The sequence below is a fragment of the Palaemon carinicauda genome, chromosome 26, assembly GCF_036898095.1.
Source record: "Palaemon carinicauda isolate YSFRI2023 chromosome 26, ASM3689809v2, whole genome shotgun sequence".
NCBI classification, from domain to species: Eukaryota; Metazoa; Arthropoda; class Malacostraca; order Decapoda; family Palaemonidae; genus Palaemon; species Palaemon carinicauda.
Window position 1 is genome coordinate 38588397 of NC_090750.1, and position 20000 is coordinate 38608396.

General features: G+C 36.0%; 1 protein-coding gene across 1 annotated transcript in view; it reads right to left on the minus strand.

Moving 5' to 3' along the window:
• The window catches only part of LOC137619496 (serine/threonine-protein kinase SIK2-like), a 134046-nt gene that overhangs the window by 2277 nt on the left and 111769 nt on the right, over nucleotides 1–20000 (minus strand). The window contains 2 exon segments of the mRNA XM_068349575.1: nucleotides 187–2040; nucleotides 5075–5289. Coding sequence (XP_068205676.1) covers nucleotides 187–2040; nucleotides 5075–5289 — 2069 coding nt within the window.

Genomic DNA, 20000 nt, shown 5'->3' on the forward strand with positions numbered 1-20000 from the left:
AACATTATGAAATTTCCTTTTAGGTACCCTGAATTGTCTGCAATATGTTGTCTACTTTCATGCTATGGACAAAGCAATATTAACGACAGAACAGTACACTTTTCTGAATTCTGTAAAGCATTTAAGAATAATAATAAAATCAAAGGCACTCCAGGATCACACATAAATAAAAGAATGAAGTCTTACCTGATGCCATCCGCCATGCCAGGCTTGAAGACCACTCCAAGTTCGAGTATCTGCAAGAGATACTTGAGGCTGGGGCTGCTGCTGCTGAGCTTCAGTAATTTGACAAGCTGCCAGTGAGGATGGAAGCATGTGCCATGTTGCTGCCGTAGCATCTGGACCCCAAGAAGACAAATTTCTCCATGCTGGATTAACTTCCAAATCCTCTTCCTCTTGGTCAGCAACATGTTCAGCAATAGTTGGACAGGCAAGATCAGCTTGGTTTAATCCAGCTAATAAATGGGCAGCACTAAGCTCAACTGGAAGTGGAGGTAACACAGGTTGTTGCTGGGCTAACTTATAAGATGCTTGACGGACCATCTGCCTTCTAGAGAGTTCACAACCTCCAGGGTAAGACTGTCTAGGATACGCTGCCTGTTTCTGTAATATCTGACGTTTTTGCTGAAGTCTATGCTGAAAAAGCTGTTGTTGTAATGGTTTTGTTATAGAGTATTCTGTGTCTTTGGCAGTTTCTTTGGCAAGAAGTTTTTGGGTAGTGGAACTAAGTGTATCAGGCAAAGAAATTCTCTGCCTAACTAGAGGAGCTCTGCTCATTTCATCTGATCCCGCATAAGAATGTCTCCACTGGCGGCTATATTGTTGTTGTTGCTGTTGAAGACTTTGATATCTTACAGCAGTATCTTCACTTCCAGTGACTGCAGCTGCCTGATAAAGTGAGGTAAGTGCTTGGTGTTCTTGTTGAACACTGTGCAACTCAGTCAGACCCCGAGCTTTTTCAGTTTCTATCAATCTTTGGCGGAATGCAATAACACCTTGGGTCACCAGTCCATCAGAAGCCCGACGACCTTCTCGGAAGTTGACTGGTGATCTAGTGTGTGACCTTTCTGGGGTATCCGGTGTAGTTTCAAGCTGTGCTTGAGGCTGTAAAATGTGTGAAGGAATTCCCGGTGGTAGTAGAGGTCTTGAGGAAAGAGACACATGTGAACAAGATGATAAAGAAGCCCCTAAATCTGGCTCAAGTTGTGACTCAAAGCTTTCAAACGTTGACTCCGTGCTAGTGACACTACCTAAAGGAGAATCTGTACATTGTGAAGTTTCAGAAGATTGCTGTGAGGCACTTTTGATGCTCTGCAGTGTGCAGTGACCACTTCGAGTCATTCCCATGAGAGAGCTACATTCTGAATCACACATATCTGCTTCAACACCTTCATCAATAGATGTAGAGGCACCACTTTCATTGTCACGATAACTTTTACCAACAAGTGCTGTTTGTATTGTTCCACCTGTGGGAATAATGCCTTGATGAGTTTGAGTATATTCTACAGTAAGGTCCTGGCTTTGTTCTCTAAAGGGAGGCGACACATGGGGTATTATATTAGTTGTAATTGTTTCTGCTTCAGATATAGAGCTGGCATAGTTCCCTTGTGTTAAAGTAGAAGGGAAATTGGATATACAACTTATAGGTAAGTTAGTCTGCTCAACAGGTATTGCTGGCAACATCCTTCCTGTATGACCAGGTGGTCTTGCCATGAATGTTTCTTGACTTATCAAAGGATTAAGGCCACCAGCTGACATTGTCTCTGGATGGGATGAAGAAATAATTCCTCCAAGTGTGCTACCTGAAAAACCTGAGAGCTGAGATGAGTGAATGTGAGCTGATGTAGGAGAACCCTTCCCTGAAGGCATCACAGCACACATTTTTCGCATAGCGGCCTCTGCCACACTTGATGGTCTTCGTCTCTGCTGCTCAAATCCAGCTTGTTTATCGGATTGCAATGAAGATCGATGCTGCTTCAGTCTCTCTAGCAACAATAAGTAGATGGCTGTGTAATTATCATAGGCTTCACTCAGCAGACTCTGAAATACAAAAGACCTCCTTTAGTTCTCTGACAATAATTGCAGCTAAAATTTCAGGTACCTCTTGTCACCAATACACAAAGATCCATAAGCACTATTCAAAGTCTGTCCAAAGTTATGAATAGGAATGCAGTTACAATATGAAGAAAATAAAAGTTACTAAGACTGATCCAATTGACAAAATAAACTATTTGAAAATAATTATCATTACCAAATTTATCATACCATGAGTCCTCAAGATACCTTTAGAGACTATTCTTTTCTTACAAATCTATCAAAAATCATCAATGATGAAATATCAAAAAAAGAATAAACAAAATGAAAGCGGATGATACGTGGGGAAAAAAAAGAACTCAAATCATCAAGAAAAATTACACATGAAAATCTCAAAGAATACAATTACATCCTTAGTACTGTAGGATCTTACAGAAGAGTAATCAACATTTACAAGTAACTGAGAAGCTAAAGAAAATTTCACTCACTATTTGAAATGAAAGTTAGGGATATCCTAAACATATAACTTATAAACCTTATTTACACAGTACAGTATATACAGTGCTGTATTTTAAATAATGTATAAAACACTAATATTACATAAAAGAAAGTTAATCCTCTGTGAATTGTTGCCATAGTGTATTACTGTATTTAGGGAAAATGACAAAGAGCATAAGCATATATAAGCTCATTATAGAAGCAACCAAATAAAAAATAACTTATCACTTGTCAGCAAAAGATAAAACTTTAATTTTCTTGTCCATTACATACTGTACACTAAAATAGCCTTTATCCATCATCTCTAAATGAGACACATACAGTAGTAGAAATTCTATAAATGAAATAAAACTATTTTGACTAACTTTTCATCTATCAGTGGGCTAACCTAGTTATTATCCCTTATCCTTTCTTATCTCTTGTTTCTGTAAACAAATTTTTCACAAGGGAAAACTACAGTACACACACATGCACACTCTCTCTCCTCACTAAAATATGACGAACCCATCTCAAACTTAAGGTAATTCATCTCAACATGTTACAATACAATAAAATATGGAGGTCATGTTTGAAGGGATCTTTTAAATAAACTTTCAGTATTTTTTTATCAGTTTAAACCTATAGTCTTGATAATGCTAATGAATTAAGAATATTTAATATGTGTCTCATCAATACTTTTGGGTTTTTTGTTGTATCTACAACATTTCCTGCAATGGAATAGGTCAATAGGTCTATAATGAAAATAGACATTAATTAAATTTGTGATATTACCAGATTATAAACATGTAGAGTATATACTGTATATAAGCTAAATAACTACCTATATGATGAATTCCTATAAACAACACATGTAGATAAACAGTAAGCTTCTGGTCGTAACTAGAGGGTATTGACTTTACGACAACTCGCCTGTCTGGCCAAAACAATCAGGCAATCTAACGCACGAAGGTCATAACATTTAACAGGAAAGCAGAGTAGATGACTTCAAAATAAGTGAAATGTGGATTGAAGCTCCATAGATTGTTTATTGCTCAATCTTGAGAGAGAGAGAGAGAGAGAGAGAGAGAGAGAGAGAGAGACTCTCAATTACTTAATATTACTATCAAGAGTACCTAACTGACTTCTTACTGCATGCCAATTCAATGAAAATAAATAAAATGGCACAAGTTTTACGTGCAATAAACTGTATGTGTATATATATATATATATATATATATATATATATATATATACACACATACATATATCATCCTCAGCCATTGCTAGGTCACTGCAGAACAAAGGTTTGATACAAGTCCTTCAACTTGCTTTTGTTTATGGTCTTTCTGCGCCAGTCCACACCAGCAAACTTCCATAGTTTGTCAATCCATCATCTCTTACTTCCCTTGTTTCTTTTGCAATCTCTCTCTCTCTATATATATATATACGATAAATTTTGCACATTTAAACGTGTTTTTCATATTCAAATAAGCCATATAAATTTTTGATACATTAATGTCTGGATTCTCTCAACGACCTCGGGATCAGAGCCGCAGGCAAAATCACACAAAGACAAGAGCTTGTGACCGGCCGGGAATCGAACCCTGGTCACTGTCTATACAAGCTTGCCGACCAGGGTTCGATTCCCGGCCGGTCACAAGCTCTTGTCTTTGTGTGATTTCGCCTGGGGCTTTGATCCCGAGGTCGTTAAGAGAATCCAGACATTAATGTATCAAAAATTTATATGGCTTATTTGTATATATATATATATATATATATATATATATATATGGGTGTGTGTGTGTTTACGTGCATGTTTGTGTGTGTATGTGTGTGCGTGTGTGTGTGTGTATTAACTAACAAGCAGAGCTTAGGGGAATTACAAAAAGGTTTGCTAACTGAGACTTTTCACCCCACTAAAGGAATGTTTAAAATTGGGAATTTGTGGCACTGTCCCAACACGATTAGAAAATACTTCTTTGTGAATGGCTTTATAAACAAGGTTAGTTACCACCTTTCAAAAAAAAAAAAAAAAAAAAAAAAAAAAAAAAAATTCAAGATTTAAGCACTGTTACCCATACATTGATAATTTTCCAGTAAATTAGAGCATCTTGTTTTGACAACAGGTTATCCATATCTTGAGATCAACTCTCCTTACTTTGATTTACAATCATTTACAGAAGACCGTTATGCACATATATAAAAGTATCAAAATACCCTTTTCTTCTTACTCTAATTTAGTGAATAACCTTTGTTATTTCGGGGGTTTATTGTTTTGCGAGTTTATTTCTTTTAGGTTTGCTCTTTTAAGTTATTCAAAATTTGGAAAGTACCACTAGGTCCTGCTCAACCAGCTTCAGATAGGATTGGAAAATGACCCTGAAATTCTACATGAATGTTAAGAATGACAAAACAATATACTTTATCATAAACTTCTAGCAACTAATAGTACTTGTTCACATCTGAAAAGTAAAAATATTATTTATTTGTCTTGTAACAAAACAATATGAATATAAGGTTAACTAACATCAAATAAAGCCATGAAAAAATTACAATATTTTACCTCTCTAGTCCTTGTTACATCTATGCCTAATTCTTGCATGACCCTGAGAACCTGGTCATTGGGATCCGTAGTTCGTTCTGCTCTGACAGTTGGCGGATCGAAGGCTACTCTTGGAGGTTCCTCGGCCTGCATCCACCTATGTCGTTTGATGTGCTCAACTGTGTACCTTTTGGTTGGGTCAAGGACCAGCATTTTTCTCACTAGCTGTTCACAATCTGCAAAGCAAAGAAAATGTGAAAATAGAAACTTACAATTCATAATTGTTCTGAGATAAATGGAAATAAGTTTTTGTTTTATATGATACTTGATTAATGGGAAACACGTATCCTATGTTTTATAAATAAAATATCCTGGAAGAAATTGCATTTCAAAAAATAAATGTACATTAGATGTGACACTTCAGAAAAGAATCTAGAACAGAGATTATACATACTGTATGTATATATATATATATATATATATATATATATATATCTGGTACATATAATGAATAAACAATGTCTTAGTGGTGTACAAAAGTCGAAGATAGTTTCTCTCCGGACAGACTGTGCTGCAGTTTTCAGGATAACAGCAGAAATACATTTACTTTTCTCCATTTATTATTTGGTGTGGACACATGTTTCGGTTCACTTCGTGACCCTTCTTCAAGACTATATTGACTTTTGGAATTACACTTTAATACAAAGGTTATGGTGGTGAAAATTTCATACAAAACTATTAAGAAATTCGGAAACTATTCAACAAAATTGATAAATAAAAACTTTAGATTCTTTAAAATACAAATATGAAAATTTATGATAATTTCTAAATGTATAAATGATTTTCCAAAATGCTTCACAGAATTTCACGAAGTTCCTGATTCCATCCTTTGCAGTCAGACCGAAGTCAGTTCCTCTTGTTCAAAGCAGACCAAATTGTGAAGTTTACACACTCCCTCAGAAATTTAGTATGCGATCTGCATTGATCTCGGACTCAATTCTGTTTGGAGCAGCGCCTTTCCTTAGGACCAATTGTCATCTCGATGCTTCTGCCTTTTCTTTGCAATGAAACAGTTTTTCCACTCCGATCCATGCCGTTTTTTCTTCTTTCTCTGGTGCAGCTCAAGCTTAGGACGTGAAGTTTACTCCCTCAGAAGTTCCATATTTGAAGACTACGTTAGTCCCCGAATCCAGTTCATCTGGAACCGCATCACTCTCCACAACATCTTGAGGTCTCTTGGCTCCATAAATCTCTTCTACGTGAAGCATCCTCTGAGCTTCTTTCTCCATTTATTATCTGGTGTCGACACAAGTTTCGGATCACTTTGTGACCCTTCTTCAGGACTACATCGGATTTTGGAATTACACTTTCATGCAAAGGTTATGGCGGAGAAAATTTTATACAAAAATATTTGGAAATTAGGAAACTAACATATATATATATATATATATATGCATACACACACATATACATATATATATATATATATATATATATATATATATATATATATATATATATATATATATATATATATATATATGGAGTAATATCTTGGCATGGTGGGTATTACATTACATGGTGCCCTGCGATAACTAAGCCACAAAGTAAGATACAAAAATCTATGGCATATTGTTTTCATTATTTTCATATTTTTCTTTGTTTATAAATGTTCTCTCCATTGAACAATAATGATGAAAATGGTAGAAAATCTACACAAAATTTTATCAATAAAATTAGTAAATACATACATTTAATATGAGAATAGTAGTAGTATACATAATGTATATACTGTACACAGTAAATATCATAAATACGTATATAGTATCGGAAAACATACGCTACATCTCATAACTTTGTTACGATGCTTTTCCAAGCATACAGCACATGTTAGGTTATGTACTTTATCCCCAGTTAAGCGATGCTGGCTTTGTTACTTGGTTAAATCGTAAAATTATTTTGAGATTGGTTGTTATAAACATGATATGCTTAATCTATGAGTAAAAAGATATAAAAAAAATAAGCTAAAATATATCGTCTATTAACTCAACAAGGATTTTAGTAGGATAAAAAATTCCCAGTGACAAGTCTCGAATAGGTTCCTGCTTGTTTCGGATAGAAGACTGCTTACACCTAGGAGGATTAGTTGTTTACAAGTGTTCTCTTGAGTTTTACTTATGTTGAAGTTATCCTCTTGTATCTTGGCAATCTTTGTAGATTTTAGCCGTGGGCCCCTAGAAAAAATATCATCTTATAACGATGCAAGATAGAGGTAGATGGAGAACGCAGGTCAGAAACATCGACCCCACATAAAGGTGTGGGAAAAGATCCAGACAAAGAAGAAAAAGAAGAAGAACGATTCAAGATAAATGGAATGTGACAGAGATATGAAAAGGTTGAAATAATGATAAACATTGCACACTCCTTTGGCCTGGCTTGGACAACAGTATCCAACATTATTCATGGCAAAGATCACTTTGTTTAATATATTAACGAAAAGGCTCCGCCGCCTAAAACTTGTACTACCAATGTGAAGAGAAGCATAATTTACGATGAAATGGAATGCTTCTCATTCTTTTAGACAGAAAGGTAGTCACATGAACGAATTCTTATAAGTCAAATGCTAATCCAAGAGTAGGTCAAGTCTCTGTTTAGGAAGTTAGGTAATAAATATCTTGATCCAAAGAAAACTTCATTGACATGTTTTAGCTTGCACAATATTAAAATTCAAGGAGAATTTCCAGTAATGCTGAAGAATATCATAGATGAGACACAACTTCCTCAATATCTGATCTTCAATGTCAATGAGACCAGCTTATTTTGGAAGTGAATGCAAGATAGCTAATTTATTTCAACGGAAATGAAAACAATGACAGGTGTAAGGTAGCCAAAGATATGCAAACATTAATGGTAGGAAGTAACATCAATGGTTATTTCAAATAAAGGTCACTGTTATTCTACCACTCCTTTAGTCCTCGGACCCTTAAAAATAATGCAAAATACATTATTTTGTAAAATATGGCATGAAGAGGCAAAACCTGATGAATGGGAGGTAGGAGTGTTGGTGAAAATGGCAAAAAAAAAAAAAAAAAAAAAAAACCTGACTGATTGCAATAGTTACATAGGTATCACACTTATGTCACTTGTCATGAAAATATATAGCCTAGTAGGCTCATTCTAAAGAGACTAGAGACAAAGATAAATAAAAAGCCGAGAGATAAGTAAGTGGTAAAGATCGAATTCTCATTTTAAGACATGTGATACAGCAATGTGTAGAATACACACACACACACACACATATATATATATATATATATATATATATATATATATATTATATGTATATATATATATATATATATATATATATATATATATATATATATATATATATATATATACATATATATTTATTTATTGCCAACTGCATTTAGGCAAATGATGTAGGAGTGACGCTCTTGACTTGTCAATAACGGGAATTTCATCCCTTACATGCAAAGTATTTCAGAATTGTCACTGAATGACCTCGCCCGCGAAATTTATACATCAGGCGTTAACTTTTTAGGTCTCATGGTTCCTTTCAACATTAGGCTGCGAGTGACAATTTTATTAAGTATCTTTCAGTGGCAGTTTGCCAGTGCAGCAAGTTTATGGTACCTAGAAATATTATTCAACCATCGTAATATTTGTATGCTATGCGCTACAGGTAATACTTTTATGTGTTCCCCTGAATTACGGAAATGGTCTCCGTGCCGTATATTGCATAAAAAAGTATTTGAGCCACATCATATATTTTAATAAGGACCTTGGTTCTATGTATCATCAATAATAGTCACCCAAGTGCTAAGTACATCAATGCACAATTTATAGTACGATAATTAATGTAAAACCACAAATGAGGCTAAAAAGGAACGAATGTTCTATATAAAGCCTAAAAACAGGCACGATCACTATCTTGGCTACGTAAATTGTCAACCTCAGGAATTATATTTATTTCGGTCTGTTATTTGTAGTCAGGTCTATATGGTGCACATCATTATTCCATTATTTATTGACCAATAAATTATTTCTGACTCGTAATACACCTTCTATCTTTACAAACAATTACTTTTATATGTTTCTACTATTTTTATTCTTGCTGTTTCAGTAATATATATTGGTGTTTTTATGCAATGGATGCTATTATTTCCCCCGCTTAGCTTCATCATGCAATTTGGACATCACCATAAAGCAAACTACATGTAATGGATTTCATTCAAGGTAGTCAAGAATATCATAACTGAACCCTGGAAACCTAAACCGCTTTATTTTGCCATTAGGTTGAATGAGTTTGTATTTAATGATAATATTGAGATTCTAATCCTATTTATGAAAGTATGAGAGCACCATTGGTGGGGTTAAACACAATTAATCTGAGTTTACGTGACAAACTAAACTTGACATTTCAGAAAAAGCAAAAAGAAAATTAAACTTCAGTTTAACCTTACTATGACATTCTTGACATTTATTTTGTAGTCTTCGGTATAAAGTGTAGCTATGCGTCTTATTGTGGTTGGGATGATAATTTTGGGCAATATGACCCAACACTGGACCATGAGAGGCCAATCAGTGCCCAAGTGCAACTACGGATCGGACTCCCCACCCAGTTGCTGTATGAAAAACAGTTAAAAGGCTAAAAGGTGAGTGCACTTACTGGTCAAGGGGGGCCCTGCAAAGGACCCCCAAATAAGTTTTCAAGTACAATAGGTGACAGTATAACTCACCACCCCCTTGAAAACAAGATGATTAAAACGCTCTCATTCGAATACCTATTCGATTCACCATCGAAAATTTCATTTTTGGTTTTCACAGCATCTGTGAATAGTAGAAGCAGATCCAATCTATGGTACCATTTTACTATAAGAAATGTTCGTGAAACATTAAGTGTATAGAAATATAATAAACAAGTGAGCCTACGTATATTCACTGTTAACACAGCTATTGGAGTATATTCATACACTAGGATAGGAAGATGTAAATAAAACTTTTGCATCACCCTTTATCAAAATACCGGTATTGTCAATAAGAATGAAATGTTCCCAATACGGACCTGCAGTGCAAATGGCACCGTGACATCAACATTTTTTATGTACAACATTGAAGGGCAGAGGTTCAATTTAAGCATCTTATTATGCTAACGCCAACTGGACTTTTAACCTATGCGTAGGGTTCTCATGGACAATTGGTTTATTTGATCCACAAATAACTTGATGTTAATGATACTAATAAGAAAATCATATTCTTTGTTCAGATGATATTTCTCTTTCATTATTATTATTATTATTATTATTATTATTATTATTATTATTATTATTATTATTAATTGCTAGGCTACAACCCTAGTTGGATAAGCAGGATGCTATAAGTCCAGGGGCCCTAACAGGGAAATTACCCCAGTGAGGAAAGGAAACAAGGAAAAATAAAATATTTTAAGAACAGAAACAACATCAAAATAAATATTTCCTATATAGACTATAAAAACTTTAACAAAACAAGAGGAAGAGAAATTAGATAGAATAGTGTGCCTGAGTGTACCCTCAAGCAAGTGAACTCTAACCCAAGACAGTGGAAGACCATGGCACAGAGGCCATGGCACTAGAGCGATTGTATTTACTGTTACTTATATGATAGGGTTCAATAGTGTACGATCTCCTCAATAAAACCGATTTGGAGAAAAATTGCAAAAGTGTCGTAATGAAAATGAAAGAGGTCACGTTTCTCAAACCATTTCCACTTCATTGAATTTTGCATGACACCAGTGTCATTTCCACCTTACAGGATGCGAATTTAAAATGACGTCACAAGGCGAGCCACGACTCCCGGTCCAACCCCTAAATACACCCTTCTCTCTCTCTCTCTCTCTCTCTCTCTCTCTCTCTCTCTCTCTCTCTCTCTCTCTCTCTCTCTATGAACAGTATCAGAGAAAATCTGATAAAAAAGGCGTAAAACACCCGATGAAAGGAAGTATTACAGAAGGTAAGTTCTGATATCTCTTTTCCTTTTAGGTAGTCTTAAACTTAATGGAAGTCCAATGAACAACCGGACCGAGTCCAAAATTAATTTCTATAGATGACCAACTTTGTTACAAACTTTTCAGTTTATTCTAACTCTCATGAATGAATGAATAACCTTTGCAATATTCTCTTATACGGAAACACGCCAGATTTGAGATGAAAGATGACATTACTGTGAGTCAGTTCTTCCGCACAGTACTGAATGTAACCGTTGCCATTTATGAACACAACCATTCATAAAATCTTTTTTTTTTATCTTTTTGTAATGAGGTTGACACAGTTACGCCCACACTTTGCAATTTAAAGATAATGCAACTTGAGGGTATCATGTTAATAAATGCCAAACACAATATTACAACACCTACATTCTCAGGTCATATGCACGACCCAGAAAAATATCGCTATAAAAGTATTTCATTCACTGATACGAAACCTCCCCTTTTTAATTTATCGCACACGCATGCGATGATAAAAGTCATGTGAATTAACTGAGAGAGAGAGAGAGAGAGAGAGAGAGAGAGAGAGAGAGAGAGAGAGAGAGAGAGAGAGAGAGAGAGAGAGAGAGAGAGAGTATAAAAAGTGTCGAGTAGGAGGGAAGTCGTACAGGCAAAGCGAACTCAGCCACCTGTGGGCGGTACTGACGTCATGGAACGTGAGGGAAACATGGGGAGGGGGGAAGAAGAGGGGACATGGGGGGTGGGTTTAGTCACTTATTGGAGTTTGAGCAGAAGGGGAAGGGAAGGGAAGGGGGCATGCAATAGGAGAGTAGGAAAGGCTGGAGAGGGGGGGGGGGGGGGGGGGGGAGGAAGCAGTGACGGCGGGATACGCAGGTAATCTGCCATTCCTTCCCTTCTGCCTCATCCTTATCATCCTTTTGCTCACTATTCTTTTCTCTCCCCTTTCTTTAATCCCTATTCCCCTCGGCCCCACATTCTCTCTCTCTCTCTCTCTCTCTCTCTCTCTCTCTCTCTCTCTCTCTCTCTCTCTCTCTCTCTCTCTCTCTACTTTCATTTTAAATTCTGATTCGCGTCGGGACTAAAGTGCTTCAGGATGGTAAGACGAATGGTAACAGTTGCGGGAAAATAGTCAGAGACAAACCACACACGGGGCATCCTCATGATGAAAGGAGATCCATTTACTCAGCTCAAGACCTTCACCGATGGATTTCGTGTGGACAAAGGAAGGTTCTGAAAGGGGGCGGGGGAGGGGGGGGGGCTCTTATGTACTCACAAACTTCAGCAGAGGAATAAACCATTTTAATTTATTCCAAAAAATTTGAAAAGAGAGAGAGAGAGAGAGAGAGAGAGAGAGAGAGAGAGAGAGAGAGAGAGAGAGAGAGAGAGAGAGAGAGGTACGACCAAGAAGCCATGCTTTGAGAGACTATGAAAGCACTATTCACGACAAAACTGTAGATCACAGACACATGAATGCATCGTGCACCCTCGAGATCAAAATATGTTCAGCCATCGACAAACAGCATTAATCAATTATAGCATCCAAATGAACAAAGGCGACGGTTCGTCAAACTAAATGTAACCATAAAAATATAAATATGTAAGTGACTCAGCGTACACAAATAAAACAGAACTTTACCTGTATGACACAATATAGAATACGGCATTATTCATACAAGAGGGCATCATCTCTCTCTCTCTCTCTCTCTCTCTCTCTCTCTCTCTCTCTCTCTCTCTCTCTCTCTCTCTCTCTCTCTCTCTCTCTCTCTCTCTCTCACATATAAAAGTAAATACATGTTGAACAAATTTCCAAATTATTATTTTTAGTATTATTATTACAAGCTCAGCTATAACTCTCATTGGAAAAGCAAGACGCTATAAGCCCAAGGGCTCCAATAGGGAAAAAATACCCCAGAAAACGAAACAAGGAAATAAATAAACTAAAAGAAGTGATAAGCAATCAAAATAAAATATTTTAAGAACAGTACCGACATTAGATTAGGTATTTCATATATAAACTATAAAAAAAATAAATAAAAAACAAGAAGATAAATAAGATAGCATAGTGTGCCCGAGTGTACCCTCAAGCAAGAGAACTCTACCCCAAGACAGGGACTACCCAAGATTAGAGAAAAATAGTTTGATTTTGGAGTGTCCTTCTCCTAGAAGAGCTGCTTACTCATAGTTAAAGAATCTCTTCTACCTTTACCAAGAGAAAAGTAGCCACTGAATAATTACAATGCAGTAGTTATCCCCTTGAGCGAAGAAGAATTGTTTTTGGTAAACTCAGTTTTGTCAGGTGCATGAGGACAGAAGAGAATATGGAATGAATAGGCCAGATTATTCCGTGTATGTGTATGCAAACCCAAATGAGAGAGGGATCCAATGTAGAACTGTCTGGCCAGTCAAAGGACCCAATAACTTTATTCTCTATCGGTATTATCTAAGTGGGAGGCTGGTGCCCTGGCCAACCTACTACCTACTTCAACAGACTAAGAGATGAAAACATATAAATGAGAGAGAGAGAGAGAGAGAGAGAGAGAGAGAGAGAGAGAGAGAGAGAGAGAGAGAGAGAGAGAAAGAGAGAGAGAGAGAGAGAGAATGTAATTTCTTAGTTAATGATTAAAACACACTAAATTATCTTTACAAATATAGCTAAAATTTTGATAAAAGGGTTATGCAAAAACCGTTTCCACTCTTAATAAAACGTTGCCTTAAGCAAACTTTATTGTGCAAAATTTAAGAGGATAAAAATCTCATAATGAAATCCAAAAATGTGATTACATCTGATTTTCAGTGACTGATAGTTACATTTGGATGGAGCCTGAAAGTAAAATAAAAATGTTCAATGACACATTCCCAGAGGCCTTTGCTTTCAGTATTAGTATTATCACTAGACAAGCTACAAAACTATTTAAAACCGCGGGATAATACAAGCCTCAGGGATCCAACAGGACAAGCAGCCCAGTGAGGAAAGGAAAAGGGGAAATAACGAATGGACTACATAAGAGAAGTATCATAAAATTAAAATATTTCAAGATCTGTTACAACGTTAAAATAGATTAGTCATATAAAAATTATGGCGATAGACTTGTGTTAAACTGTTCAACATAACATTTACAGCAGTCTGAACTTCTTAAGTTACACCGAGTCAACCGCCAGATTATGAAGATCATTCCACAATCTGGTCACAACTGGAATAAAACTTCTAGAACACTGTAATATTGAGGAATGTGAAGGAAACGGCAATACCGTTAGAATTAACAGCATATGTTTTGTCGTACTACGTGCAGGATGGTAGTCTGGGAAGATCTAAATGCAAAGGATGGTTAGTTATGAAAAATCATATGCCGCATGCACAGAGAGCTATCTGAATGACGGTGCTAAAGATTAATATCCAGATCAGGATTAAGGCATTTAACAGGCTGCAAGTTTTTGCCCAACATATTACGATGAGAGTCCACAGCTGATGACCACACAGGAGAACAATGCACGAAACATGTTAAAGTGAAAGAGTCAAAACATTTCCTTAGGATAGATTGATCGCCAAAAATCTTAAAAGGCTATCTCAATTTCTCGTGCATTTGAAGAAAAAAAACAGACATATTTCTAAAAGGTAATTTTGCAATTAAGCATGACGACTATAGTGTCAAATGTGTTGTATAGAGTTAAAGACATCGTCAATGCAAAGATCTGGATGTTGAAGAGACACTGTCCTTGACCTACTTACAGTCATGCTCTGATTTTTGTTAGGGATCAACTTTATTCTACGAGTAATCTCACGTGTCAAATTTCAAGAAACTGGGTTTGTCATCAATTTAGGCATAAGTTTGTTAGCCCATTTTCGTGTAGGACCTGGCTTATTTTGAGCAGATAAAAGAGAAACCTTAAAACCTATGTTTCCTTTCAGGAACATTTCATATATGCCCTTCTCTCTCTCTCTCTCTCTCTCTCTCTCTCTCTCTCTCTCTCTCTCTCTCTCTCTCTCTCTCTCTCATAATGGTATTATGAACTACTTCAGTTAGTAATTGTAATAGGAAATTTTGCTGATTTAAATTAATATCAAGTGCATCTCTCAAACAACTCGTATTTTTGTACAGTATATGTATGTAACATACTCTATAAAAATATATACATAAGTAATAAATCATCAAAAGGTCGTGCATACACTCACTATTAAAACTTTAATAGACAGTAGGTTGGCCAGGGCACCAGCCACCCGTTGAGATACTACCAACTGAGTTATTGGGGTCTTCGACAGGTCAGACAGTACTACAATGGACCCCTCTATCTGGTTATGGTTCATTTTGTCTTTACCTACACGTACACCGAATAGCTTGGCCTATTCTTTCCAAATTTTTCTCTGTCCTCAAACACCTGACAAAAGTGAGATCACCAAACACTTCTTTTCTCAAGGGGTTAACCACTGCACGGTAATTGTTCGGGGCCCACTTTCCTCTTGGTAAGGGTAGACGATACTCTTTAGCTATGGTATGAAGGTCTTCTAGGAGAAGAACACTCCAAAATCAAACCATTGTTCTCTAGTCTTGGGTAGTGTTATAGCATCTGTACCATGGCCTTCCACTGTCTCTTGGGTTAGAGTTCTCTTGCTTGAGGGTACACTCGATCACGCTGTTTTATTCTATTTCTCTTAAATCTTTAAGTTTTTAATAAATCTAATTTATATATGAAATATCTAACTTATTCTTGTTACTGTTCTTAACATATTTTATTTTGATTGTTTATCACTATTCTTGTTTATCTATTTCCTTGTTTCATTTCCTCACTGGGCTATTTTTGCCCTGTTGGAGCCCTTGGGCTTATAGCATTTTGCTTTTCCAACAAGGGTTATAGCTTAACCTGTAATAATAATAATAATAATAATAATAATATGGCAATGGAACTCCACTATTATGAAACAAATTTATCTTCGATGACTCATTAAAAGATATAAAATTAACCAGCATCGCTTTATTACCACGGCGTCAATGACCACCTAAGTCAGGATGATAGAAAACGTCAAATCAATCAATCGCTTTATTACCAACTAATTTACAATGAATCTATTGACTGTTTCTTACTTTCCGTCACACAATCACTTGAAAAGTAATAGAATGAATCATAATGATATCCACGCACACAAAAAAAAGTCAAATAAGTCTCTAGTATGGAAGATAAAGCACAAACTATTAAAATAGATAGTACAAAGATAACATATCAAACTCGTTCAAGATTACTATTCACTGGCTTAAGTGCGTAGCATTCACTACACAATTACATTATATAAAAAGTCTAAGAGATAAGCAACACGAGATTGTAAAGGCAGACTTCTAGTTAGAAAATTGAAAGAGAATGTGATACTACGAGGGGAAGCTCTGTTGATTCGTTTACGCTTTCATATTCCTTCCAATTCCGTTTGAAAAGGATATGGCAGATGAGCCTCGTTCCTTGTGACGTAATATTTAGGTTAGGAACAGAATACCTTGACAACTTTTATTAATATCATTCAAATAATCTACACACAACATCATCATCATCATCATTTTCACCAACGCATATTGACGCAAAGGGCCTCGGTTAGATTTCGCCAGTCGTCTCTGTCTTGAGCTTTCAGTTCAATACTTCTCCATTCATCATCTCTAACTTCACGCTGCATAGACCTCAGCCATGTAGGACTGGGTCTTCCAACTCTTCTAGTGCCTTGTGGAGCCCAATTAAAAGTCTGGTAAACTAATCTCTCTTGGGGAGTGCGAAGAGCATGCCTAAACCATCTCCATCTACCCCTCATCATGATCTCGTCCATATAAGGCACTCGAGTAATCTCTCTTATAGTTTCAATTCTAATCCTGTCCTGCCACTTAACTCCCAATATCCTTCTGAGGGCTGTTCTCAAATCTACTAAATCTTTTGTAGTCTCATTATCATACTATGACTCATGTTCATATAGAAACACCGATCTCACTAAACTGATATATAGTCTGATTTTTATATGTAATTTCAGGTGATTTTATTTCCAAATTTTACTTAACCTAGCCATTGTCTGATTTTACACACACACAGATTATTTCCTTCCTCATATCTGCAGTCTAATACGAAAAAATGGAATTCTATCCATTAAAAAGAATTTAACCAAGAGACTAAAACGGCTCAGTTGGAATCCACTACAAACATCTGCTATTACCATTTTACCTTTGAAAGTTGATACACTGAACACCATTCTTCTGAACCTTTCATCACTCTTACGAAAAAAGCTGTAACCATGAGAGGATTACCACACTCCATCTGATGTAACTCTGCAGAGATGCAATAGCCTCCATATTAAAAAATAAATCTAACCTACAGTAAATTAACTACACTTCCTATTTGACGCTTTAGCGACACAATCTGCTCACTTATTATCATCATTATTATTATTATCATTATCATTATTATTATTATTATTATTAATTGCTAAGCTACAACCGTAGTTAGAAAAACAGAATGCTATAAGCCCAGGAGCTCCAACAGGGAAAATAGCCCAGTGAGGAAAGGAAACAAGGAAAAATAAAATATTTTAAGAATATTAACATTAAAATAAATATCTCTTATATAAACAATAAAAACTTTCACAAAACAAGAGGAAGAGAAATAAGACAGAATAGTGGGCCCGAGTGTACCCTTAAGCAAGAGAACTTTAACCCAAGACAGTGGAAGACTATGGGACAGAGGCTATGGCACTACCCGAGACTAGAGAACTATGGTTTGATTTCGGAGTGTCCTCCTCCTAAAAGAGTTCTGATAAGGGTCTCTGTGCTGAACGTTTGCCTCCCTTCTTACTTTCTTTCAGCTTTTCATAGTCGTCAAGCCATAACCAACAATTAGTTAAAGAAATCAGTGGCACATAATTGATTCTGGTCCAGAAAGCAGAAAAAAAAACTTTTAAGCTTTGCGGTATTTATGGCCAATCATTTGAAAATATAATACATGTAGTTAATGTCGAGTATTTTATAAATCTACCGTATATTGCATTTTGGATATATTCCAGTTATACCAATGTCAGGTGATTTCAATGGAAACTTGATTCTTCCCATATAAATGAAATATTTATTAACAGACATCTACGAACAGTCATAATTTTGAATATTCAGCATAATTAAATAACTGTATTGGACTTCCACCCCAGAGGCAATTCTGTTTTTATCCACAAAAAGTGGTTGACAGGAAAAGAGATTAAATCGTCAGCTAGTCAAGATGAGAGCACGTGTTTGTGAACACGCTATGGTCCTTAAAAGAGATTCATACCAAATGGCATGAAGCTCGACCGAATGCCGCAGAAGGCCTGACCTGACGACTAATCAGAACGGAAAACGCCTCCGCCCAAGAGCAATACGATGGAAAAATACAGGGAAAAACCAATGACAGCAACACTGGGGTAAGATGGATCAAATGTATGACATATAGGATGGACATCCAAGGATTGGGCCAATTTCAGCCAATTAATATCAAAGACAAACCTACTCACTGTCAAGTTGTGTTTGCTCTGTAGCTATAGGTAGATACACACACACACACACACACACACACACACACACACATATATATATATATATATATATATATATATATATATATATATATATATATATATATATATATATATATATGTGTGTGTGTGTGTGTGTGTGTGTGTGTGTGTGTGTGTGTGTGTGTGTGTATCACCATCATCAGCCATTACTACTCCACTGCAGAACAAAGACCTCAGACATGTCCCTCCACTTGCGTTTGTTTATGGTCTTTCTATGCCAGTCCACACCCGCAAACTTTCTTAGCTCGTCAATACATCGTCTTCTCTTCCTTCCCCTGCTTCTTTAGCAATCTCTAGGGACCTATTCTGTTATTCTTAATGTCCATCTATTGCCTGCCATTCTCATTATATGCCCAAACCCTGTCCATTTTTTTTTTACATGTTGCTAGAATATCCTCTACTTTAGTTTGCTCTTATATCCATGTCGCTTTTTTCTGTCTTTTGTTATTCACATCATTATTTCATCAATAGCTCTTTGAGTTCTACCAAACTTATGTCCTGACACTTTAGTAAGGCTCCAAGTTTCTGATGTCAAGTTAATACTGGTAGGACCATCTCATTAAATCCTTTTCTTTTTAGAGAAAGTTGCATTTAATTTTTCACAATCTCATTTTGTTTACGAAATACTCTCCATCCCATGGTTAACCTTCTTTCAATTTCGATATTGTGTCTTGCGGAAACACTTACTACAATAATCTCTAGTCTAAAGGTTTGTCCATAACTCTTATTTGTTGTCTATCTGCATTTCCATTGGACATTATTTTAGTTTTACTCATATTCATATTGTTATACATGTCTGCTTTCTCTTCAAATCTGCCATCATCTTTTGTGATTCCTCCCATGATTCACTAAACACAACTATGTCATCTGTAAATCTTACGTTGTAAGGTATTCCCAATTAATATTAATTTACTCAATCAAAATTCTGAAACATTTCTTCTAGGCATGTTGTGAATAACTTAAGAGAGATGGGATTTCCTTGTCTAAATCCTTGTAAGTCGAAATTTTCTCACTATTTGTATGTTTGTATTTCAGGATTGCTGTACTTCGTGAATATGATATCTTCAAGTGTTCTAACATAAGATTAATCTATTCCTTGTTTTTGAAGGGCTTTCGTTACTGCCGAGGTTTTGACATAATCAAAAGCTTTTTCACTGTCTATAAATGCCATATATAGTGGTTTGTCATATGCTGTTGATTTTTCCATTAGCTGGTTAATTACATGGATAAGGTCACTTATTGAATACTCACTTCTAAAACCTGCCTACTCTTTTGTTTAATTAAAGTTTAGCTGTCTTTCTAGCCTCATGGCTAATATAATGGTAACTTGTTTGCCTAGCATTCGCATGTCAGCAGATCGATTCCAACCCGGGACA